The 25,334-nt window shown below is 49.5% G+C and overlaps 2 protein-coding genes across 4 annotated transcripts in view; both read left to right on the top strand.

Annotated features, from left to right (window-relative positions):
* LOC117885649 (signal-regulatory protein beta-1-like) overlaps nt 1-2,213 on the top strand; it is an 83,378-nt gene extending 81,165 nt beyond the window's left edge. Inside the window, exons 3-4 of one of the 3 annotated variants that reach the window (XM_034786982.1) lie at nt 182-287; nt 1,046-2,213. In XM_034786982.1, coding sequence (XP_034642873.1) covers nt 182-287; nt 1,046-1,190 — 251 coding nt within the window. In that variant the 3' untranslated portion in view covers nt 1,191-2,213. Of the gene's footprint in view, nt 1-181; nt 513-1,045 lie in introns of those variants that run through there. The other 2 variants (XM_034786981.1, XM_034786983.1) reach the window with 2 other exon arrangements.
* Nucleotides 2,214-4,787: 2,574 nt separating this feature from the next.
* NSFL1C (NSFL1 cofactor) lies at nt 4,788-19,154 on the top strand. Its single transcript, XM_034786977.1, has 9 exons — nt 4,788-4,937; nt 6,755-6,852; nt 8,412-8,486; nt 11,773-11,938; nt 12,313-12,405; nt 13,748-13,857; nt 14,570-14,707; nt 15,501-15,665; nt 17,188-19,154. The coding sequence occupies exons 1-9, from the start codon at nt 4,836-4,838 to the stop codon at nt 17,348-17,350; spliced, it is 1,110 nt and encodes a 369-aa protein (XP_034642868.1). The 5' UTR covers nt 4,788-4,835; the 3' UTR covers nt 17,351-19,154.
* Nucleotides 19,155-25,334: the final 6,180 nt, after the last annotated feature.

Below are 25,334 nucleotides of genomic sequence, written 5' to 3'. Positions count from 1 at the left end.
GGGGGCAGGGGCCTGGGAGTGGGCGCGGGATGGCTGAGAACCAGCAGTTCTCCGGTCTGTGCTGTGCCCGTGTGGGGGTGCTGGGTGGGGGTGGGGCTCTGGGCAGGTACCACTCTCACACTTCACAGAAACTCCCTGGGGGCTCCTGTCCATTTGCTGATCTGATACTTTTCTACCACAGGTAGGTGGCCCTTAGCCATCCCTGCTCTCTGGATCGGGCTCTTCCTGGAGAAGGTGCTGATTGCCGCCTTCCTCCTCTTCTCCTTCCTCTCCACGATGAGCAAAGGGTACCTGTCGCTTCTCTGTCGTTTGCGCTGGGCAGAGCACCGGAACGAGCATGAGCGGCATTAATGCTGCAGCCCAGGGACAAAGCCCCCTAAGGAAGGGAGCGTTATGCTCTGGATGTCTCTGGGGGTCACGACTTGCTGGGCGGCCTCCGTCCTGGAGAAAGTGATTCCTGGGAAGACGAGAGTAACTGGGTCAGGCAGGGCTGGATTATGCACATGGGCTCACAAGAGCTGTGGTCTGGGCTAGGCTGGGGGGTGTCTACCAACACTGGGCAGGCAGGGGCTCCCCTTCTCCCCCAGCAATGGCAGGGCCCTCTGCCTGGGAGCAGTGGCAGGGCCCCTCCTCTGCTCAGGAGTGGCAGCGGGGGCCTCTTCCCCTGAGGGCCAGCGGCAGGGCTGTCCTCCCCCTATCCTCCGGAGAGGCAGAAGTGGCAGCAGGACCCTCCACCCTGTGTTTGTCCCAGGAGCTAGGGGGTATCAGTGGCAGGGGCTGGGGGATTGGGCCCCCTGCACTCTTCCCCTGCTACGCAGCCTGCCCTGGGCTGTGGTGGGGTTGGCGGGAGCAATGGGCCATGGAGAATTAACACCTCTGCTACCAGACTAACGATGATTTACCGGCTGGACGTTCTCCAGCACGGGGATGTGAGGCGCTGGTGGCCCTTTGGCCTGGGGAGCTCCTGACTGGGCTGGGTTAATGCTCAGGGAAGGGTCATTGACTGACTCTCCTCCTTCATCAGTTGGATTCTTTCCTTTTGCAGCCTGGGGGCCGTTTCCTGGTTTTCTCGCACCGTCGCCGCCTGCCAACATCTCTGTCTGTGCCTCTGTCCCTGCCGGCCAGGAAACGAGTCCACGGATGCACCTGCAGTGAGCCCTGCTGGTCGGGCAGAGGGAGCTCAGGCCTGATGGGATGTACCCACCAAACTCACCCACCTCCTGATGGAGCAGCTGACAGGGAATTCCTGGCTTGGCTTCTGGCCCCTCCGCCCGTCTCTCGGCGCTATCCGCACTGACCTTCACTTCAGGGAGCAGAGCTCAAATATGACAAATTGAATTATTGATTTTATTCCTTTCAGATGGGGTGAAATGCAATTTACTCCTGTGTAACACACCGTGCGGCTGTGACCCGGTGGCCCCACAGCAGCGCCCCTGAGTCCTGCGGGTTCGACCCTGACGCTCAGACTCTTGCTCCCTGGGCTGGCAGGAGCTGGGCGTTTTGCAGATGTGACATTGTGAGCTGAATGGAAAGAACTAGTCACGTGCTGTCACCGCTGGGTCTGCCCTGACCAATCACGGGAGCACCCTGGAGAGGGGGGTTTTAAACCATATCGTTCTCCGGGAAGAGGCCATTGGGCCTGACTGTGTGGATCACAACACACATGTAATAAATGGAAGCCTCCCCGCCCCCATTAATCACCCGCCTCTCTGCTCCGGGCAACCTCTGAAGAACAAACTCACTGCGCACAACTCCCTGGCCCCCTGGGCTGATGCGAGCAGGGAGCCTCCTGCCTTCGTGAGCGCGCAGCGGGGAATTCGGGAATCACTTCCCTTTGAAAATAAACCACATCAAAGAGGGCTGCACTTACCAGGACAGGCCGAGTCCTTGGGCTGACCTACCACAGAGTCAGGGCTAATTGTCCCATGTAGTCAGTCAAGGACAAAATCAAGCATTCTCTATGGGCATAGGCTGGGGGGACTTGGACTGAGCATTTCCTAGTGTTTTGAGAGCTGGGTTTGATGCCCACAGTCCTGAAAGCCCTGGGGAGCTGGCGGTCCCTCTGCAGCAGCAACCTTAACTCCCCCTGAGTGAGGTGTCTGTAAGTGACGAGCTAATGCAATGGCTGATCAGTGTGTTGCTGTCTGTATTGCTTATAAAGGGCCCCTGCTGTGCTGCAGGCTACTTGACTAACTGGTGTGGAACTGGGGGCACTGGGCGCTGCAGAATGGGTTGTGAGGCAGAGTTGATGGGCTGGGGCAGAGGTCAGGGCTGGAGGGCACGATATTAACTGAGGTGGGGTTGGGGGTGCAGAGCTGATGTGGGGGCTGGCACATGAAATTAATTGTTGTCGGGATGCAGTGGCCAAAATTGTATCCCCGGCTATAAACTGGCAACACTATGTGACATGCACACATGGGGTGGTGGGGTGTCAAAAATCAGAAGACAGCTCAAAAACCATTCATCATTTAAAAAAAAAATCATAATTTTGAGGGCTGTCTCCTGATTTTTGGGGTCTGACTCAGGATGTTTTGAATGTTGGGGCTTAGCAAGACTGCTGTTTTGACAATACTGCCAGCCCTCCTCATTCCTTGGGCTCAAAACAAACACCCCCAAATGACCCCCGCGTGGCTGTGGGTGAGAATCTCCTTTGCTAAGCCTGTGCTAGGTGCTTTCCTGCCCTGCTGAAGGGTTTAGTTGGACACCAGAGCTCCCACCGCCCCGTGGACTCTAGGGGAGAGTGTTTAAGCACTGGGAGCTTGGGAGGCTTGAAGCACTGGGTCTGGGGTCTGAGGCAGCCAGACTGTGGGGTCCCACTGCCCTCAGAAGGGGGTCAGACATGGGGCCTGCACCTGAGAGACCCAAAGCTAGGATCAGGGACCAATCTCTGCCCAGATCCAGGAGCTCATGGACTCAGGGTTTGGCTCCATTTGCAGCAGACTGGTGTCCGTCCACAAGAGGGGCCAGGATGGAAGAAGAGTGGGAAGAAAATATGGGGTTGGGGGAATGAAACCCCATGTGCAGAAGAGTCCCCTCTGCTCATGGGTCTCACCCTGCTTGCCTGGAGGGCCAGGTCAGCTGTGTCTGCAGCACAGTCCCCCTGGCCACAGAGAGCATCTGCCAAAGGTTTGGAGTGGAGAAGGTTGGGGGTGGGGGCTGTGTAATCTCTACCACAGCTCCCTTCCATACTGGAGAACCCTCTTATCGGAGCACTAATAATTCACCGCAGGCACCTGGCTCGGGTAACTGAAATGGTGTCACAGCCTGATGTGGGTAGAATGGGGATGAGGAAAAGAATCTGGTGAGAAATAAAAGCCCAAAATAAGGTGAAAATGAAACAACTCGCTGGCCCGGCCGTTAATAACCAGCCTCTGCTTTAAGCAGCATCAGATCCTGGAGGTGGCCATACTGGGCTGTGCTCTGGGACCCGGGGGACATGGGAACAGGGAACACAGACCATCTATAGTGATTTCTTGTGCCTTTTCTGCTGCTTTGAGCCTTGGTCTGAAGCCTCCTGCCTCTGGGTCCTAAGAAGGCAGGACATTTTTTGCATTTACTTCTGTATTAAGATAAGCTGCTCTGAAGGTGCCTGAATTCACCCCCAGATGTGCAGAGTCCTTCACTTGCCCTCCCCCGATCCCATTGTCACGGGACGTATTGCAGAGCAGACCTGCAGTGTGACCTGCTCTTACTGCCCGTTATCTCCCGGGACCCGGCTGGTTGTATGCTGCCGGGGAGAGTGTGCAAGTCTGGGTTCTGTTTGTGGAAGTGTTTCCCCCACTGTGGGAACCGTTTTACTGACCACCTTCACGTCTGCCTAGGGACTTTGATGGCCCCGCCACAGTGGTATCGGAGCAGCTCACAAACGACTGATTGTAGTCCCTGTGCCTGAGTTCTCTACCTTTGAGGGGCTGGGCCTGTATCCTTTTGGCACCCTGGGAGGTAGGCTGAGGTTATTATGCCCGTTGTATGGAAGGAGAACTCAGGCTCAGAGAGATCGGGGCCAAAATGTTCAAAAGCATCCCCTGATTTTGGAGAGGCTCTGGTCTGGGGCACACTCCAGAGAGGGCATCATTCGCATGGTGACTCCCAGTGTGGGTGGGGTGTTCAGTGTTTCTGAAAACTGGGCCCAAGCTGGGCACCCAAAACCAGTGGCTGCTTTTAAAGCTCTTGGTGAGAGTGGTTTGTCCGTGGAGGCTGTGACAGAGCTGGGAACTGAGCCTTCATCCCCTGAGCTTGGCGGAGCCGGGGTCCTGACGCACCCCAGGAGAGGAACCGTCCCTGTCTCTCCCTCCCTTGGCCCAGCTCCTGGGGGTGTGATTGGGGTTTAGATGTAGGAGGGGTCTGAGCACCCAGCATAGAATCATAGAATCCCAGGGTTGGAAGGGACCTCAGGAGGTCATCTAGTCCAACCCCCTGCTCAAAGCAGGGCCAATCCCCAGACAGATTTTTACCCCAGTTCCCTAAATGGCCCCCTCAAGGATTGAACTCACAACCCCGAGTTTAGCAGGCCAATGCTCAAACCACTGAGCTATCCCTCCCTCCAGCATAGACCTTGGTGGGGCGGGACCCACGTGGGAACAGGGGCAGGTTTATGAACTGGTGACTCCAGTGGCCCCTGCGTTTCCATCTCCCCCCCAGCAGAGGGCAGCGTGTCCCTCCTGCGCCCGGCCGGAAGTCTCCCGCCCAGGGACCGGCAGGTGGCGCGGGGCGCCGGCAGGTGGCGCTGTGGGCGGCGCGCGTTTCCGCACGGAGGGCTTTGAGTGCTGCACGCCCGGCCCGCCAGGCGCGGCCTCCGGCGCGGGCCGGGGGGGTTTGGCCGCTGCACCGGGAAGATGGCGGATCGGCAGGAGGCGCTGAGGGAGTTCGTGGCCGTGACCGGGACCGAGGAGGAGCGAGCCCGCTTCTTCCTGGAGTCCGCGGGCTGGGACCTGCAGGTAGCGCCGGGCCGGGGGCCGGGCTGGGGGCCGGGCAGGGCCGCCGGGGGAGGGGCCGCCGCGGAACCGCACCGTCATCCCGGCAGGGAGGGGACCCCCCCCCCCCGCCCCGCCCCCCCCCCCCCCTCCGCCCCCCCCCCCCTTCTCCCTCCGCGGGGCGGCCTCTCTCCCCCAGACCCAGCCTCCCCTCCCCGGCGCCCGCCCGCGGCCCCGACTCCTCCGCTTTCACTGCCAGCCCGGCCCCGCTCCCCTTGCTCCCCCTCCCCACGGGCTCCGGCCCCCTCCCCCACGGGCCCCACGGGCTCCGGCCGCTCTTCCTGCTCGTTGGGCGCGGGCCGGTAAAGCCCCCCCCCCAGGCCTGTTCTCCCCGGCGCTGCACCCCCTGAACCGGCCCCTGGCTCCCTGTGCAAAGCCGTCGCAGAGACCGCGTCCTCCGCAGGCTGCGGGGAGGGACACTCAGGAGCCTGCCTGGAGCTGGCGCCTTTCTCAGGATGTGGCTGCAGTTAATCGCCTGTAAATCCCCGCGGGCTTCTGGTGCATGACAGAAACCAAGTCTCTGCCCTCCCTTCACTTTTCTCTAGCACATGGTTTCATCTGAAAATCTCAACGCTCCTTACTAGCATTGATCAGGCCTCACAGAACCATCCGCATAAGTATTATCCAGATAGGGAAACCGAGGCACAGTAATGAAGTGACTTGTCTAGCCACGTTCACACAGTGATGGAGCCAAGAGTCTTGACTCACAATATTGTGCAGTAATGCGCTGCCTCCCCCCTCCCCCCATTACCTGTTATACTTTAATATGAACTGAAACTCTTTAGAGGCAGATCAAATCATCAAGTGAAAGAACTGGGTGACAAATCACTTCCATTTTGTAACCTTACAAATCTCTATGTAACTGGCTGAGGCAATCTCCTATTCAGGTAAATAATATTTATCACTGAGTTTTGTTAGCTTGAGGTATAAGGTTCTATAGAAGTGTGATTAACCCAAACAGGCGGTGGTCCTTTCAAATATATTAAGAGCACTGAAAATACCTCTGTTTATCCTAATTCCAGCTGCCTGAAACTATTCAAAGTCTATGCAATACGCTTAATCGAGGTTGTGTAGGATACAGACTCCTGCATTTAGCCAGTCAGGTAGAATGGAAGGATCTGTAAATGGTATCCACCTGGTCAGAAGTGGTGAAAACCAGTTATTGCTAGTACAGATTCCGCCATGGTGTGAACAGGACCCGAAAATTGTAAGTGAATGTGTGATCACCAGTTTGACCAATTGCCTTTTTCCCTGCAAACTTACCCTCTGGCCATGTCTACACTAGCACATTTAATTAAGGGCTTGTGTACGCTTGGAAATTTACTGAACTAGCTATTCTGTAATAATTATTTGTGTATAAGTCCCCATGAAGATACTCTTATTCTGGAAGAAGATCGCCTTTTTCAGATTTGGCTAAATCCACTTTAGAAGTAGATTAAACTAAATCAGAAACAAGCACTCTTCTTCTGGACTAAGAGTATCCCCACAAGGAGTTATTCCAGAAGAGCCATTTCAGTAAATTTTTGAGTGTAGGCAACCCCTACCATGGCAGTAAAAAACTGGAAGCTGCTAGATGAGCCTTGTCTCTGCTAAGATTCCTGAAGATGGAAACTGGTTTGTAAAATTCCTTAGAGTAGATGTGGTTTAAGCAATTGGGTGTGACAAAAGTTCGAACTAAATGCAGTATCTTAATCTTTTCAATAGATACCTTTGTGACTGCAATGATGTATGAGGCGATTGGGCTTATTCTTTTAAAACCTGCTGTAATTCTGTCCTTTCAGCTTGCTCTAGCTAGTTTCTATGAGGATGGGGGTGATGAAGACATTGTGACGCTTCCTCCGCCAACTGCCAGCTCTGTGTCCAGAGGCACTGCACCCAGGTGAGGAGAAACTTTCCAAATTATACAGGTCTCTTCATTAAGCAGTTATATATGTGGGAGTGGAAGCCACTTATCAAAGTACTTATACTATGCCCATCGCATTGCTATATAACAGTTATCAGCGAAGACATCCATGAATTCTGGTTCAGCTTTATTTCGTAAGTTTCATTAGCTTTTGTGAAAACCCCAGCAGTGTTCTATTCCCCTAGCTTGGATGGGATTGCACATTTTATCCAAAGAACTGTGTAGAATGATTTTACCTCATTGCTCAAGAAGAATGGATTATTTTATCTTAGTTTGCTTTGGGGCCAGAAGAGAACTCAGCAGATTGATCTAAACATTTTCTGTAATACAGGTGAGATCTGCACAATACTATAATTCTCTAGAATAGTTTGCAATTCTGTACACCGCCTAGCTGAGGATGTCAAGGCACTTTACAAGCTTGAATGAATTTGGCATCATCCTATCCCTGTGAAATAGGAAAATATCATCCCCATTTTCAGATGAGGGATCTGAAGCACAGAGAGTTATCATCTGATTGGTTAGTTGTCTGTGTGAAATGAATTTAATGGTCTAAATCCAGATTCTTGTGGGTAAGTGTCCACATCACAAAAAAATCGCCATTTCAGTTAACACTCTAGCAGGTAGCACAACAGAAGCACAGAGGATCAATAGACATGTAACCTGAACTCCATTCACCTTTAACAGAGGCTCCCTAGAACAGGGCAGCATAAGATACATGACATTTTTTGGGATTATGCCATAATTATTCTGTGGATAAATAAAGGTTCCTAAATCCAGTACATCTGCAGGGAAATGACTGAAGATTTGTTACGTTTGTTGTGTTCGTGACCCCTTTTCAAGCATTGTGCGTACACCCACCTGGTATTTGTATATGTGATGGGGAGAGTCTCAGATACTTGGAGACTGATTCACCACTCTTACACCAGTTTTACACCAGTGTGACTCGATGGTCCAGTGGAGTGAAGAATCAGGTCCCTAGGGTTGGAAGGGATCCAGATTAATCCACTGTATAAGTGCGGAAATTCTTCTACTCCAGCTTTCTTCAATCCAGGTTCCTTTTTTTCTCTTGTACAGAAACTTTTCAGATCTTTCTTTATTTATCATAAAGACACAAAAGGCACAAACCTATTTATTTCTGGGGATCTCTTAGATATGTTTAGATTATTCTAAGAGTGTATGTTGTTGATTTTAGTTGAGATGGGGGGGGGCTAAGTGTAGGATATTAGGATATTCTCCCTTATTTTGACAACAGTCCCCAAGAGGGAAAGAGCAGGTCGGCTTTGCTGAATGGTTAATGAGGACAGCAATAGTACCTGTAACCTCTGAGCTGCCATTTGATCAGTATATAGAGGGTGTTTAATTAGTGCAAGAACTGAAGTTCAGTGGAAATAAATGCTGCTTAACCCAGACGCATAGTAGAGGACAGGAGCACAACATAACAGCCACTTTCCTGCTTGTATAGTTCACGTTACATGGCTGATATAGATCTATCTCTTTGGGGAAAGTGTGCTCTCATTTTGGTTATCTTTTTACAGTGACCACCGGGTGACATCATTCAGAGACCTTGTTCATGCTCAAGAAGAAGATGATGAAGAGGAAGAGGGACAACGGTCAGTCTCCGGTTAAATGTGTAAACCATATAGTCTTTTGTCTTGTGGGAGAGCATGGAACTGTGCAGAACCTTATTTAAATCTGTATTTTAACCACTACTGATGAGTCTCACGTTTTCATGCTCACTGAGTCTTATTCTGAAAGGCTAGTCAATGAAAATGGTTTCTCCAAGGACAGGCTTAGCACTGTTTGTAGAAATGTCCTGTACTGGTTTGTGAGTTGTGAGATGTTAAATTCAATGGTGATCAGTACAGTTCTGAATGCATGGCCTTCTCCCCATTGTTAACAGAAGTTAATTTCAGGGCTTACACAATGAGTGTTTGCATTTTTGCTAGAGCAGCGAGCCCCAGCACTCCTGTGTCTTTGTTTGAGACACTGCTGTATGGGAGTGCAGTTGTAGTTCCCCTCATCTGGGTTTTTCCCTTCTTTTGAGCATCATTTAGGAAATGTTAGTGGGAAATTTCCTGCAGTGACAGCAATAATGACAGCTAGCGAGGAGAGCTTTACATTAGATTCAAAAGGGGCAGGTGAGAAAAGCCCACAGTCAGGTATAAAACAAGTGATGTTAACAGAGGACTAAATGTTGAGGGGGTGGGGTGGGGTGGAGCAGGAATGGAAAATTATGGTAGGGTCATATAAGCAACAAAAGGGGTAGCAATGGGGGAAGTTGCTCAACCTCTTAGATGTCTATATACACAAATGCCAGGAATATGGGGAGTAAACCTGAAGAACTGGAAGTATTAGTCCATAAGCTAAATTATGACTTAATTGGCATCACAGAGACTTGGTGGTATAGTGGGGTTATGGCTTGTTCAGGAAGGATAGGCCAGGGAGGAGGTGTTGCATTGTACCTGAGTATGTACTCTTGTTCTGAGGTCTAGAAGGAGGTGAGAGTCACACCAGTTGAAAGTCTCTGGATGAAGATAAAAGGAGGGGTGGGGGAATGGGCGATGTCCTGGTCTACTATAGACTAACAAATCAGGAGGATGAGGTGGATGAGGCATTTCGAGAACAAATAATAGAAATATGCAAAACACAAGTATTAATGGGGGCCTGTAACTACCCAGACATCTGTTGGATATTTTGGGTTTTGCTGTATTATTTTTCCAGTAAGTTCTTGGAATGTATTAGAGGACAATTTTTTGTTTCAGAAAATGGAGGAAGTAATCAGTGAGACAGCCATTTTAGATTTGATTCTGGCTAGCAAGGAAGAATTGGTTGAAAATCTGAAGGTTCAAGGCAATTTGGGTGAACGTGATCATGAAATGAGAGTTCATGATTTTAAGGAATGGAAGGCGAGAGAGTAGCAATGGACTTAAAAAAGCAGACTAACAAACTCAGAACTGGTAGGTAAGGTCCCAACAGGAGTTCAGGAAAGAAGGCAGTTTCTCAAAGAGCCAATATTAGGGGCTCAATAGGAAACCATCCTGATGCAAGGGAAAGATGGGAAGAATAGTAAGGGTATGTCTACGCTGCAAAGAAAGACTTGCTGCACCAAGTCTCAGAGCCCAGGTCAACTGACTCAAGCTCACAGGCCTTGGGCTGTAGGGCTGAAAATAGCCGTGTGTATGTTCTGGCTTGGGCTGGAGCCCGGACTCTAAAACCCATATGTCACCCATATGACATTCTGGTAAGCAAACTAGGACATGTGGTCTAGATTAAATTATTATAAAATGGGTGCACAACTAGTTAAGAGTAGTTATCAGTGGTTCACTGCCAAACTAGGAGGGCATATCTAGTGGGGTCTGCAGGGTCAGTCCTGGGCCTGATATTAGTGAATATTTTCATTAATGACTTGGATAATGAAATGGAGAATATGCTTATAAAATTTGCAGATTACACCAAGCTGGGGGGGGGGGGGGGCGGCGTTGCCAGCACTTTGGAGGACATGATTAGAATTCAAAATGACCTTGACAAATTGGAGAGTTGGTCTGGGATCAACAATATGAAATTTAATAAAGACAAGTGCAAAATACTGCACTTAGTAAGAGAAAATCAAATGCACAACTACAAAATGGGAGATAACTGGCTAGGAAGTAGTACTGCTGAAAGAAATCTGGGGGTTATAGTGGATCACAAATTGAATACAAGTCAACAATGTGTTGCAGTTGCTAAAAAGGTTAATATTCTGGGGTGTAATAACATAATAATGTTAGAGACACAGAAGGTAATTGTCCCCCTATACTCAGCATTGGTGAGCCGTTAGCTGGAGTCCTGTGTCCAGTTCTGGGCACTGCACTATAGGAAAGATGTGGACAAATCGGAGAGAATCCAAAGGAGAGCAACAAAAATGATGAAAGATTTAGAAAGGTTAAAAAACTAAGCGTGTTTAGACTTGAGAAAAGAAGATTGAGAGGGGACTCGATAAGTTTTCCAATATGTTAAGGGCTGTTATAAAGAGGACACTAATGAGTTCCTCTCCATGTCCACTGAAGGTAGAACAAGGAATAATCCACTTAATCTGCAGCAAGGGAGATTTAGGTTCGATATTAGGAAAAAAATGTCTAACTATAAGGATAGTTAAGCACTGGAATAGGCTTCCAAGGGAGGTTGTGGAATCCCTGTCATTGCAGGACTTTAAGAGCGAGTTAGACAAACACCCTGTCGGGGATGGTCTCAGTTTACTTGATTGTGCCTCAGTGCAGGGCGCTGGACTGGATGATCTCGCGAGGGCCCTTCCAGCCCTACGTTTCTCTGATTCTATAAGTAGTTTACGGGTGACATGCAAAGCAAATTGAATGAAGCCATACAGTATCCCTGTGAGGTAGCCAAGTATATAAACACTCTTACAGATGGGTAAATTAAGGCACAGATCAGTTCAGTGACTTAAGTTGGTGGTGTATCTGGCAATAGAATCCAGGAGAGCAGATAACCAGTCCCATTAGACTAGATTCTCCCCCCTCCACCCATTTGTTAATTTGAGAGCTTTGAGGCTAGGAGATGATTTGATTGTCACTAGCTCATACACAGCTTTTCAAACTCTGTTACGGAAGGAGCTGCTGAGTCTGGCAGAGACCACATTTCATGGCTTTCTGTTCGCATCAGTTACAGTGATTGGCCCCAGTCGATGAACACTTCCCAGTAAATTGCATGACTATAGAAGAGAGAGTGAGAATAACCAACTGTGCAAGAGCAAAAACTGTTTGTGTGGGCAGCCACATCCGGGACCTGAAACTCAGTCTTATCCTGTAACCTTTTGGGGCTTCTCAGGTCCATGTCCTGGAAAATCATTTGTCCAAGTAACTAACCCCAAGTCCCTAGATAATAAACGTCTGTTCTGTTCAGGTTTTATGCTGGGGGCTCGGAGAGAAGTGGGCAGCAGATCGTTGGCCCTCCAAGGAAGAAAAGCCCCAATGAGCTGGTGGAGGATCTGTTCAAAGGAGCTAAGGAGCACGGAGCGGTGGCTGTTGATCGGCCGGCTAAGAACTCCGGCGAGAGCAGCAGAGCAAAAGTGAGGAATGCTGGGGTCTTCCTTCCTTTCCTTATTTAAACCTGTTTTTAATGGAGTTGTTCTCCCTCCACCAGCTCAGTGACAGCTGTTCTATATTGGTGAGTGCTGGGATTATCTTGTGAGGACAGCTGTATCCAAACCCCTCCATTAGAGCTGATCTAGCATATGTGCCAATGGCAAGAAAAGCTCATTCGGGGTGTCAAATGATTAGTTGGCTAACAAGCTGCAGCTTTGAGCTGTGTTATGTAGCTGATAACCATGTTGCCGGGACAGTGAAGCCCATGTTTTTACATGGCGATGTTCGTGAAGGGGAAGTGAGCGTTGTCTGGGTGCATATCATTCTGTAATCTCTTCTGCATGCCTCTCTCTTGTAGCCGTTTGCAGGGGGAGGGTACCGCCTGGGAGCTGCTCCGGAGGAGGAGTCGGCCTACGTGTCAGGAGAGAGGAGGCAGCATTCTGCTCAGGATGTGAGTAGCTCTCACCTTACAACTTTGCAAACATCTTCCTTAGTGGATGATTTTATTTCGCTACAAAGCGTCTGTTTTCCCTCTTGACGAGCCCAGAGAAGGAAATGGACAGAGAAGGCTGAGGTGCAGTAAGCCTCGCTTTGGTCAATTCTTAGACTGGAGAGTGCGCTTTGCTCCCGGGGTAGGTTTAGTGAAGAATCAAGTGTTCTGTAGGCAGTGTTCTGCTGACGTGTTAATTAAAAACCTGGAAGCTCCGCATAAGCTCAAGGACCTTTTCTCAACATCTCTAGCTGTGAAATTAATGCTCCTGAAAGGTGGTGTATAGAAAGCACTGGAGAATGAAATTCCCTGTATCCCCAGAGGAGGCACAGCAGCAGAGGCAGTGCAGGCTTCTCTCCTCTGCCTGACCACTGTGTTCCCTTATGAGCTTGGAGGAGCCACCTCTGGGGTGCGTGTGTGGCTCAGGGTACGTCTATACCAGGGGTAGGCAACCTATGGCACGCGTGCCAAAGGCGGCACACGAGCTGATTTTCAGTGGCACTCACACTGCCCGGGTCCTGGCCACCGGTCCGGGGGCTCTGTGTTTTAATTTAATTTTAAATGAAGCTTCTTAAACATTTTATAAACCTTATTTACTTTACATACAACAATAGTTTTGTTACATATTATAGACATATAGAAAGAGACCTTCTAAAATGTATTACTGGCACGCGAAACCTTATATTAGAGTGAATAAATGAAGACTCGGCACACCACTCCTGAAAGGTTGCCAACTCCTGGTCTATACTTACCTCCGGGTTCAGCGGTAAGCAATCGATCTTCTGGGATCGATTTATCGCGTCTTGTCTAGACGCGATAAATTGATCCCGGAAGTGCTCACCGTCGACGCGGCTACTCCTGCTCCGCGAGAGGAGTACGCGGAGTCGCCGGGGGAGCCTGCCTGCCGCGTGTGGACCCGCAGTAAGTACCTTGTAGTTCGAACTAAGATACTTCAACTTCAGCTACGTGATTCACGTAGCTGAAGTTGCGTATCTTAGTTCGAACTGGGGGCTTAGTATGGACCTGCCCTTAGTCTCCAGGTCCCATGCACTCTTTGGCTTTTTAAGCAGACCTGCCAAAAAGAGGGTGATCTGTGATGATGACTTTGTTGTGGAGTGATACCACCAAGCAGCCAGCAGATGTTTTTTCTTTCTTTTGTCTGTGTTAGCTTAGAGGAGTCCCCACTGGGGCACAATCCTCTCTTTGAAATTCCCCGCATGTTCAGGCTCTTCACTGCCAGGCGTTGCTGTGTTTTGTTAAGACACTGACGAGGAGTTAACTTTTCTGCTTGGGGTGGTTGCAGGTACATATTGTACTGAAGCTGTGGAAGAGTGGATTCAGCCTGGACAACGGGGAGCTGAGGAGCTACCAGGACCCATCCAATGCCCAGTTTCTGGAGTCTATCCGTAGAGGGTATGCAGCATGAGGGTTGGGGGACCTCTGATGGGGTGTGCCTGAGAAGGAAGAGCTTGTATGCTAAAATATAGGAATGTAGGAAATCCAGCATGCTGGGAATCAGAGCTTCATTTAAATAGATCATTTCATCTGAAGCATTCTCATTAGTTTCTTAACGTGGGGTGGGTAAAATACAGCGGTTGCCTGTCTGTCAGGTATTTAGCTGTGGAAGCAGCCCCATCCATGAAGCGATGTGAGACTCTGAGGATTAGAAGTGAGGGAACAGGCTCTTCCATATGTGGGATGCAGACTCCTGAGGATTACAAAAGGCAGGTTATCCCAAACGCAGGCTAGTGCGAGAAACCTTTCATGTGTGTTAGGCCCTGGGAGGGTGAGTCCTCCGCAAATCCTGCTTAGCTGATGAGATGACGACTAAAGGATGCTTTGATTCCTGGGGACAGGAGGGAAGGTTTCTAATAGCCTATGATGGGACTGGCATTTGTGGTGACAGTTCCCTGGGCAGCATAAATAGGAAGCAAGCGTTATCTGGGTGCATGTTCTGTAATCTCTTCTGCATGCCTGTGTCTCTTATAGCCATTGGCAGGGGGAGGGCACCACTTTGGAGCTGCTCCGGAAGAGGAGCCTGCCTGTGTGTCAGGAGGCAGCAGAAGGTAGCTTTCAGCTCGTTGTGTGTGGATTTTATTACAACGCACATTCTTCTTGCTTCCAGGGAAGTCCCAGGCGAGCTCCGCAGGTTAGCACGCGGTGGACAAGTGAACTTGGATATGGAGGACCACCGTGACGAGGATTTTGTGAAATCCAAAGGTGCCTTCAGGGCTTTCACTGGAGAGGGGCAGAAACTGGGCAGGTGAGAAGGCAGAAGTTCTGATTTGGTATCTGCTGCCGTAGCCCATCTGAGCTCACACGGTTTCTTTCTTTAACAAAATAGCAGTTGATTTGGCTGTTGGTTAGGATGATGGAATAGGTGGCATTTTATAAGTAAGATTAACAGCATTTAATGTTGTAGGTGTTTTTAACAAATATGAAGGACCGGCTTTAACTCCTTGCTGTTAGTTCCCTATTGCAAACTCCTGTGAATCAATTGAAAAATGGCATTGATGGCAGATATAAAGTGTGATGCAGAGGTCAGAGCATAAGTCTCTGAGCCAGGAACATGAGTTTGATTCCTGGCTCTGACCCTGATTCTGTGGCCTAGGTCCAATCACTTAGTCTTTGTTTCCTCATGTGTAAAAAGAGGATAACACAGTGGTGATTAATCGTTTAATGTTTGTAAATGCTAAATATTGTGTGTGATGTGCACCCTCATTAGCAGTTACGTGAAGAGATCAATGCGAAGCGAGGCAATGGGGAGGTAGTAGAGACCATGATTAGATGTCTGGGAGCATGGGAATGTCTAGGTGAGGTTGAGTGGGGGTTGGATTGAAAGACATTGGAGGTTGTATAATCTGTTGGCTCTGAGAGATTGGTTTGGAGATTAGGTAAGTGTCTGAGGGCCCTTGATGTGTCACCAGTTGGTTCCTGAGTTCCTGTTCTCAGTGCTAATATGTTTGCAACTGTGCATCTTTTGTGGGAATCCTGATTCCTGGGCCCAGAAAAAGGTGGTTTATAAAATCTGTCCTCCATTATTTTCCTCCTCTTAGCACTGCCCCCCAGGTGATGGGCACCAGCTCTCCAGCACAGCAAGCAGAGAACGAAGCCAAAGCCAGTTCTTCTATCACCATTGATGAGTCAGAGCCCACCACCAACATCCAAATCCGGCTCGCCGATGGCGGGCGATTGGTCCAGAAATTTAACCACAGCCACAGGTACAAGGGCAACTGGAAACCCAGGTTACTAACTGGGAGGGCCTGAGTGACACTGTGAATGGTACACAGCTGGAGCAGCTGTTAAAATCCTGGCTAGCCCGCTAAAGAGAGCTCTGGGGATCCTTCTGTATAGGTGAATAGGAGCAGAATTACTGTGGGGTTTGGCAATTGTTAAATATAGGTAGGAAAACAAATCGTAGCCTAACAGTGACAGCTGTTGAGCCGGTGATCTCTCATTTCAACACTTCAGTATTATCAGTGTAACTGTCTGTAGTGCCAACTAAATTATCCCAAGGTCTTTGGACATCTTCAGATTATTAAGGAATTTAGCTCAGTTGACTTCTTCTGACCCTGAATACACACTTATTTCCTTAGCCACTCTCTTCACTGCAGATAGCTTGAGAGAGGAGATTCTCCTTTCAAACAGGTTCAGCGGGAGGAGCAAAATTAATTCCATGGAGTCCATTGCTCGGTAGAACTTAAGTATGTGACTTCTATGCTGAAGTCCTGCTCAGCCAGCCAGTCTTGGAGAACACAGGTGGTCACCCATACTTTCCTCCAGTTCGTGTAGGAGAATTGAACCACATCTCTGCTCAAGCAGGGAGACTGGAAAACAAATCTCTTTTCCTGGCCCCCTTGTTGTCCACAATGCTGTCATGCCCCCTAAGGGTTCAGATAATCTGTGATCTGCTGCACTTACGCAGAATGCTGCTCTCCTGCCCATGCAGCACTTTATAAATTACATGGCACCTTTTGTCCCGAAGGGAGGGATACCAAAGCATTTTACAAACTATACATCCAGGAATCTCTTGAGTCACCAACGTGCCCAGACACCATGGTGATCTGCAGGTATTAAAAACTTACTAGTACAGCCACCAACTACTGCACGTGTTTAAGACAGGAAGTTGCAAAGGCTTCGTCTACACTACTGGGGCGGGAATCAATTTCAGATACGCAAATTCAGCTACGGGACTAGTGTAACTGAATTCGACGCATCTGATCTGACTTACCCCGCTGTGAGGACGGCGACAAATCGACCGCCGCGGCTCCCCCATCGACGGCGCTTACTCCTACCAGGGCTGGTGGAATACGCGCGTCGATTCGGGGATGGATTATCGCGTCCCGACGAGACACAATAAATCGATCCCCAAGAGATCGATTTCTACCCGCCGATCCGGGCGGGTAGTGAAGACAAGCCCAAAGACTATTTAGTTGTGACCACAACTTATGCTCAAAGCCTTTAGCCTCACTTGTAATAGGTAGAAAGCAGTTTCATGTGTTATTTCAGGGGACTTGTGTGTCTGTATAGATGGGCAACAGAAAATGAAAAGTCACCTTTAAAAGTAGTTTAAATGTGAAATCTGCTTAATGTGGCCTCTGCCGTTTGCTGGCAGTGTTGCTGCCGTGACATTGCAGGGGCTTACATCTTCGGGAAGAGAGGTAAGGGTAGTCTGTTTCCCACACATTTGTGCAGTAAATGAAATAACAGGGTCACCATTGTGTGTTTGATCCCTTTGGACAGCATCCGTGACATCCGGCTCTTCATAGTAGATGCCCGGCCAGCGATGGCTGCTACCAGCTTTGTCCTCATGACCACCTTCCCGAATAAAGAGCTGTCTGACGAGGACCAAACCCTGAAGGAAGCCAACCTGCTCAATGCTGTTATCGTCCAGCGATTAATATAATGGAACCCATCTCTCTTCACACGTCTACCTGCTGCGCGCATGTGTCGTTCCGTCCTGTACGCGCACCTGCGCCATGCAGCACAGTGTCACATCTACCTGTAGCTCTGGGTTCTTAGATCTTGGTTGGACTTTTTTCTCATTAGTTGCATTTCCCATGTTTTTGTGATGATCAGTGGACTTTAAAATGAATAAACAAAACAAACCCGTTTTGAAAGGGGCTGCAGCCTATTGTGCCAGCAATTCTCCCACTGAAGTTGTCACGGTTGCTTTATGGATCACGTTACTGACTGTAGAGGAGGAGGGAGGTCTGGTGAAAGGGAGCTCAAAGGAAGTAGTTTCCGTCCATGCTGGGGAAGAACGACTTATAGCAACCCATTACTCTTCGCTCCTCCCGGGCCTTATGCAAAACGCTTCCTTTGTTTCCGTGTGTTCAATAAAAACCATCCCAGAAATGGGTGCTCTGATTGCCAGGCTGACACTGACGTTGCTGTAACACCAGCACTAGCCGATAGAGCCACGGGGAGCCACAATTCTCTTGTGCGGTATGTGGGTTAAAGCTTGGATTTGCATGTAGAGGTGTAAGGTTAGTGTTTTTCTCATCCTTTTTCAGAAGTAAAGTTCTGATTTCTCCCAGCCCCAACTACAGGTTCTGACGTTCCTCACTGGAGAGCCCTGCGTGGGACTAGTGTAGAGCTCTGCAGCGGGACTGGAGTCCTGCAGGACCCACCCCCCACACTAGCGAGAGCGGGGTTAAAAAGTAGCCCCGTGCAGGGCTCTACCGCACAGCATCCAGCCTGCTCTCTTGTTTTCTCCTCCCTCCATTAAGCGAGGCTGTCTATCTGCAGTTTTGCCTGGCTGTGTGCTGGGCTGCCCCGTGGCTTTGGGGAGTACAGCCTGCTCCCAAGAGGGCAGGATGCTGGATCTGCTGTGGAAGTGAAAAGTGATAAAGACGGATCCACTTGATCTTAATGCAAAGTGGAGATTTTTGGTAAGGAATTTTAAAAATGAATTGTTGAGCTGCTAGGAATGGCCGGAGCGTAGCTCAAGGCTGTGGGGAAGAGATTAACCCTTTAATTTACTTCCTCACATTTGTTGAGGACCAGTAGAACTGCACACTTGGAGTCCTCTACTCTTTGTCTGTTTCATTGTTTGCATTTTGGGCTCAGGTCTCTTCTTTTATTACGAATCCTGGGGGTGAATTCGGTGCTCCTAGAAATGAGGGACTAATGGGATTAGCTTGAGCCAGGCGTAGCGTATGCAGGTTTGCCACCTAGTGCACCTCACGTCCCAGTACCCCTCGCGTCTGACTCGGTGTTCTGGACTTAGCCCGTGCAGAGCCGGCCAGCTGTGCTGAACCGTCGGCTTTGTGACACCAGCTAATGAGATGCTATATTGAGACCAGTAGTATCGCTCTGATGCAAGTATCTGAATTGTGACCACATGAGTTGTTAGAGCATGCACCCCATTCTCCAGGCCTAGTCACGCGTGAGCGTAGAGCTCGAGCTCCGTAACTACCTCCCCTGATGCTTCACAGTTTTCTGTTCCTCAGTTTTGGTACTTGCAATGAGCAGAGAACAAGCACTAGGCATGCCTGCGCGGGGGAGGGGTCAGCGGGCTCCCCAAGTTCAGCGTGAGAAACGTGCTTGGCTAGGTGCATCGAGCACAACAGAGGCAGGGGAGTGGATGGCAGACCTACCGGGGGTTGAATGAATTAGCATTTTTCATGATTAAATGGCTATATGATGTACGTAACGGCAAACGTTGTAAATTATTGTGAAAGTGACCATTAAAAAATAGGAAAATGTCTTCTGACCCTTTCTAATGTGACGCATGAAATTGTCCACATTTGTTGAGGGACAGCTGGCATCTGCTTTTGCCCTCTAGGTGGATGTTACTAGCAGGTTTGCTCTGTATAGAACAATCGTCAGCTAATTTGGCGTTAATATCTTGGCAGTATTTGCCGTTCCACTGACGGTGAGCCACTTTGAGTTATGGCGTTGGGGTTTTGCACAGATTGTTTAATGCCGTAAGTGGTGATGTCACATTTCAGGATAAGGCGTCTGTGTGATCAGCACTCAAAAGAGCATGAAGGTGGATTTTTCCCCAGGGCCGGAGTAGAGCCAGAGCTGCCGCATGCCAGGATGTTTGTTTCAAAGCGATTTGTCAAAGGAGAACTTGGATCTCACAATTGTCCCAAATGAGCCTGGCTTCTTGTGATGTAATGCCGCCAAATGGCAGGCTCGCCTCAGCTTGCCCTTTGGGGAGAGTGCAGACGTAATTCCCCGCGTGCAGCAGAGGGTACAACTGCCTGAGCGGAGCTAGAGGAGTTGAGCAAAGGAAGAGGCCGGGAAGATAAATCCCCCGTTTCCCCTCTAACTGGTGGTGGTTTTCCAAGAAAACAGGATGGGTGTGCCATAATGCGTGTCAGCGAGTCAGTGTGATTCAGATTAGATTGCTTCAGACTGGGGTTGGGATTAGTCTGATTCAGCTGGACAACTGAACTAGTTTTGTAGCCTGGTTTCTATGCGAACCCTTGAAATCCCATGTGCTGTGATGGTTTCGTTATTTGGGGTAGATGGGGTACATTATGAAAAGTGTATTACCTCTCCAAGCCAAAGGGTGGCACTGCTGCCACGTTTTTTAGTGGGAAGCATCTCTGTCATTGAACTGCCCAGGAGCTTTCAGCTCTGAATCTCCGAGGAGCTTTGCAAGGTGTAACTCTCTCTCACACACACTGGTGAAGCCTAGTTTAATAGACTCCTTGTCGCCTTGCTCTGCTAATTCTCCTTCCCTTCTTCTCGGGCTTTCCGACTAATGTGTAGTCCTCATCTCATGGTAGCTTTGGTTATGTCTGCAGCATCTCACCCTGCGGGGCTGTGTAGAGTTTGCCTGAGCACAGCAGTGCAGATGTTGTTAGCCTGGTTATAGATCTTCTATAGCTACCACTATTGACACGGCAGGGCTCGTAGAGTCACCTGGCTATCCTGTACGTGGCATCTTCCTGATTGAAGCTTGTCTTCTTCAATAGACAATATTAATAATAGACAAAGGACAATTAGTGAGGCTTATTGCTGGAGACCGAAAAGTTAAAAATACACCAGAGTGGACGAAGGTAGAAGGTGAAACTGGGCTGGAAAGCACACAACGGTTCTTACAAGTGGGATGGCGAGTTGCCTTTTTTAACCTGTTATTGCAGGCCTTGCATGCTTCACTCTGAACTACTCCCTGCAGGGGAGGGAGGGAATTCTCGCCTCTGCAACTCCTACTGCTGGGAGGTCCGTTCATTAACAGAGTCAGCTTTTGGAGGGCAAAAATGCCTTTTTCCTGCACTCCTGGGTAGATTCAGTGGGCTTCAGGTGTTCATTTCTGCCGTTTTTCTGGGTGGGAAGCTAATCTGTGCCACACTTGATAAAACCGATGGAGAGTCAGACTCATGCTGCTGTCTCATTTTCTTTTTAAAAACACTTTTTCTCTTTCAGGGCCCAAGACACTGGATTGTTACTTATTTATTATTAAAGCAGCCGATTTCCTCTCTCCCTGCTCCCAAGCAGAGTTCTGCCTGCATGTCTCATGGTTCATAATGCACCCTGGCAAAAACTCACTTTCTCATGTTAGAATTTACACCTCTTGATTTCTGCCCAGGTTTTTTGTGTATGTTTATGTGAGACCCCCCCCACCCCACCCCCTTCATAGGTCTGCTGAGCTTTATTTGTAAAGAGTAAACACTGCTGTGTGCGTGTGTGTGTGTGTGAGAGAGAGAGAGAGAGAGAGAGAGAGAGTAGTAGTGGAGAGGGTACTGCTCAAAGTTTAATAACTCAGACTGTTCTGTTTGTGGTTGGCAGTCGTAGCTGTATAAATGTTCCCACTCTCCTGACAAGCATTCTCACTGCAGTGGCCGTCTCCTCCAAGAGGTGAGAATCACAGGACTCTCTCTTGTATGCTGCCTCCTCCATATTTGGTTCATTGTTCCTCCTCCCTTTCTAATAACTGCACATTTTTCACATACTTCTGCAGCTGAGGCCCAACCTCTCCGCCCTTCTCTGAGCAGGTTCTGCTCTTCCCCTATGTCCAGGAAGCTTGTACTTCCCCTTTGCGGTGCTATATGCTGCTTCTACCTCTGTTCTTTCCAAGTAAGGATCTCCTTGATGGTAGATGGCTTCACTACCCTGATGTGACATGCTCGAAGGTTACCTTTCAGTGGGCATATTTTCTGTTTTGTTTAACATGGATGGACCTAGAATCTCTTTTTAAGGATTTGATTTTAAAGTAGCAGGTCATCATTGTTACCTTTGGCTATCATCTGCCCTATTTAGTTTAGGATTGTGAAACTCTCCTGCTCACTAGGAAGTGTCTGATCATAACACACCACATCTCCTAGAACTAGACACTGACCTAAATGCTGCTGCCTAGCATAACACGTTTAAATAGAACTTCTAAAAAACCAAAGCCCGCTCCCAGGAGGCTCTTTTGAAGTTCGGTCTATTGGTGGTGGGCTTTCGGCTTTTATAAAATCGAGCTGCCTTACCAGCTTCACCTCCCGTGCCTAATTGCCGTTGAATTCTCGCCACCTTTGGAGTTAGGTTGCCGTAGAAGGGGTGTGCACGCACATAGTAAGTCACAGTAGGACACACGAAGCCTGATCCAAAGTCCACTGAAGTCAGTGGAAAGTGTCCTGTTTAACTTCAGTAGGTTTTGGATCGGGCCCTTTAAACAAGCGCAGGCATGTTTATAGACGTCTGCAGCTGCGGGTATGTTCACAGGCCTGTTGCACGTTTGAAGGAGTACAGTGCTCCGCTCCCCCTGCCCCTAGATGTAGGCGCTTTGTTTCTAGCGGTGAATGGGAACTGCCTAAAAATCAAGGTCCCAAATCTTAGACATCTTAAACTACAAAGTTATTTTAAAACAAAGTAATTTCTCCTTTATTCTCTAGCAAAGACCAGAGTTGAGAACTCTGCGTTTCCCTTCTTCCGTCTGGGTTCACGTTTATGTGAGCAGGGTCTGAATGAGCTCTCCCCAGCGTCTAGTGAGGAGCTGGGGGAAGGTTTCAGGAACAGACTGTATTTGCGTGAACACCGCTCCTCTACCTAGACGCAGAGCATGATGGAGCTGCTTGGCCAAAGTGATCCGTTTTGGCTGGTGGTGGGTTACAGATCACTTCGGGATTGAGTGCAAAGGTAATGAAATGTTATCCTTATTGTCTGAGCAAAGGACAGCCGAATTGCACTTCGCCTGTCCAAACTGATCCTCGCTCACTAAGCAAGGGGCAGGCATGCCAAATCCCAATGAAAGGGGGAGAGGGTGGGGTCAGGTCCCTACGTGGGAGCTGTGCCTAAGGAGTCCTAGGTACCATTGGATCCTCTCTGTCCACTGAGTAAAGACGGAGCTGACTGGATTCCACGGAGTCCTTGTTTTTAGCTCTAGTGATCAGTGACACCCGCGTGCCGAGCCTGAGACCTGGGGCCGGACAGTGTTGCTGTGAACGGGTCTGCACTAGCAGTGCGGTTCCCCACTACCTGGTGAAATCACTGCACGCTGAAATTGCTGAGAGCTGGGGTAAGTGGCGGAACCGCAGGGTGTGATGTCCCACGGGAGGGACAGCCCAGTTGTAATGATGGCTGCAGCAGCTGAGGTGTTGCTTGATGCCTCACCCCCTCTGAACTCTGGGTCTTTGCTGACCAAGGACAGCAACTGTGAGCGCGGTGCAGTGGAGGGAGAGGGCAGTGGGCTGTCGAAGGAACATTTGTTGGACTTTCAGACCGCAAGGTGAGAAACCGAGGCAAAGGACACCGCCCAACGTACTCTGGGCTGGAGGTTGCTCTTAGTGATGTTTTTGAACGATGGTTGTGGTGTTTTCCCAAATGGATTCTTGGTTCCTTTTCCCTTTGTATTAAGTTTTTTCTTTGCTGTGCACCAATTCAGTGCTTGTGAGAGGGGAAGTATTGTGCCCGGGGGGGGTTAACTTTCACAGATTACTGGGTGGCTGCTCACGCTGGTTCCGTTTTGTATTGTTAAGAGGAACCAGTAGATACTGAACCCAGCCCTTTTTCCTGCCAGCTCCATCTGGCAGAACGGTTACATTTATAAGCAACTCAAGCCATGTAAGGAGAGACTTAAATGAGGTTCTGGGCAAAACTATGGTAGTCAATAGGAGTTCTTGCATGAGTAAAGGTTGCAGGATTGGGCCCTTTCCAAGATCTGCTCTCTAGACACAGGTTTCTGTATGTCTGAATGGAGATCTGAGCGACTGAAAAGCCTGTAACTGGAATCAGATATTCAGCACTGTGCCCGTACAAACGCGTTCGTTTGGTTTGCTTGTCATTGTAGCAACCATACAAACACCCTCAGAGCTGTCAAATTGAATGGACATGTGCAATTGCAATAATTATGCCTGTAAATTAGACCAGGACTAGCACATGTACAATGGTGAAGAGCTGGGCCTTTCTATTCACACCTCTGTGTGGAGGAGCAGGGATTTCCAACTGGCATTTTTACACTGGATTAAGCCCTTCAGTTTACACGAGGAAGGGAAAAAACCCTGAAGTTAACTGGCTGATGCTAAGGGTTGAACTGTGGTTCTTGTTCTCACTCAGGTAAATAATGCATATGTCAAAGCTTACGGCAGTCAATAATTTATGTAACAGATATATTTACAGTGACTGAAAGGCATTCAGTCCGTCTGGGAGCTGGTGGAATGTGCTTTCTCTAATCTTCAACACCATCTGCCCAGAGCCTGACACACACAGCACCTGCACGTCCATCCCCTTTCTGCTCACGCCCAGCCACGACCACTCACATTCATCCCACAAACTCCATGAAGGAGGCTGCTGCAGCTCTGTGAAGATACTGCTGTTGCCTCTCTTGGGCAGGGCGGGGAGGAACCTGCCTTCTTGGGGCTGGTAGATGTAATTTATCCAAAGGCTGCCACTGGGTTCGCCGCAAAGAACCTCCAGGGCTGATTGGCAGGATTCCTCCGCAGTAACCAGCCCCTCTACCTCGCTGCAACCTCCGAAAAGCTGCTTCATTAGCTCTGGTTGGAACTCCTTCGGGAGCACGTTCCTCAGCCATGAGCTGCCTTGAAACGTCTCTCCAGTCCCGACCCACTCCGGCTGGCCTGATGGTAATTTCTTGGAGGGTCTAGTCTGCCCTGTGTGTGTACACAGTGACACAGTGTAGCAGCCGTTGTGCAGATTCCTTCGCACCCATCCCCAAATGTCTCTGTAATCACTTGAGACCAAAACCGAGGCAAACGGGATCGCTGTAGCCTCTCTCTTGCTGCAGTGCGTTCTCCCTCAAAGGTTCACAGGGACCCAGCCCCGTGCTCTGGGTGTCCCTACACCTCTGACTGCCAGCTGCTGGGACTGGACAGCTGGATGGATCACTCATTAATTGCACTATTCTGTTCGTTCCCTCTGAAGCCCCTGGCACTGGCCTCTGGTGGAAGACAGGTTACTGGGCTAGCGGGACCATTGGTCTGACCAGTCTGGCTGTTCTTACGTTCCCTGTGTGGCAAGAGCTGGCTCAGGCAGCTTCCGGGCCTTGGTGCACGGCATCGTTAAGCGCCGCAGCCCTGAGAGCTCCCAGTAGCCCAGTGTAATGGCAGAAGAAGGTTGGTGCCATTTCTTACAATTGCTCACCCTGGCCCAGCCTGTCAAGCCTGAGCGGGTTGTAAACACGACCTCCTGGGTCTGCATTACCTCTAGTGACCTCTGGCCTAGGCTTGATGCGGGCGTGAGTGGGGATACAACGAAAGGCCTTAGCAAGACCTGACTGGAGGAATAGAAAAGCTTTCCTCTCGGAAGGGAATTGGGTGGCATTAGCCAGGCAGCGATGGACATCGCTGTGCTGCCGGCTTCATAGCACCTCCACAAACTCCATTTTTATCGTGTACAGAAAAGGCAGCCTGCTGCACCCAGAAACCCCAGGGGTGTCAAAGGGGCCAAGCACTGAGGGCCAGACCTCCAATGGCTGTTTTGCACCTCTCCAA

This window comes from Trachemys scripta, chromosome 12, assembly GCF_013100865.1.
Source record: "Trachemys scripta elegans isolate TJP31775 chromosome 12, CAS_Tse_1.0, whole genome shotgun sequence".
Classification (NCBI taxonomy): domain Eukaryota; kingdom Metazoa; phylum Chordata; order Testudines; family Emydidae; genus Trachemys; species Trachemys scripta.
This window is presented reverse-complemented; position numbering and strand designations above follow the sequence as displayed.

Excerpts from the sequence above, each read along its gene's own strand:
- NSFL1C (XM_034786977.1), top strand. The coding sequence starts at position 4,836 with ATGGCGGATCGGCAGGAGGCGCTGAGGGAGTTCGTGGCCGTGACCGGG. Across the intron at positions 6,853-8,411 it reads TCCAGAGGCACTGCACCCAG|TGACCACCGGGTGACATCAT; the intron begins GTGAGGAGAAAC and ends ATCTTTTTACAG. Across the intron at positions 12,406-13,747 it reads GGCAGCATTCTGCTCAGGAT|GTACATATTGTACTGAAGCT; the intron begins GTGAGTAGCTCT and ends GGGTGGTTGCAG.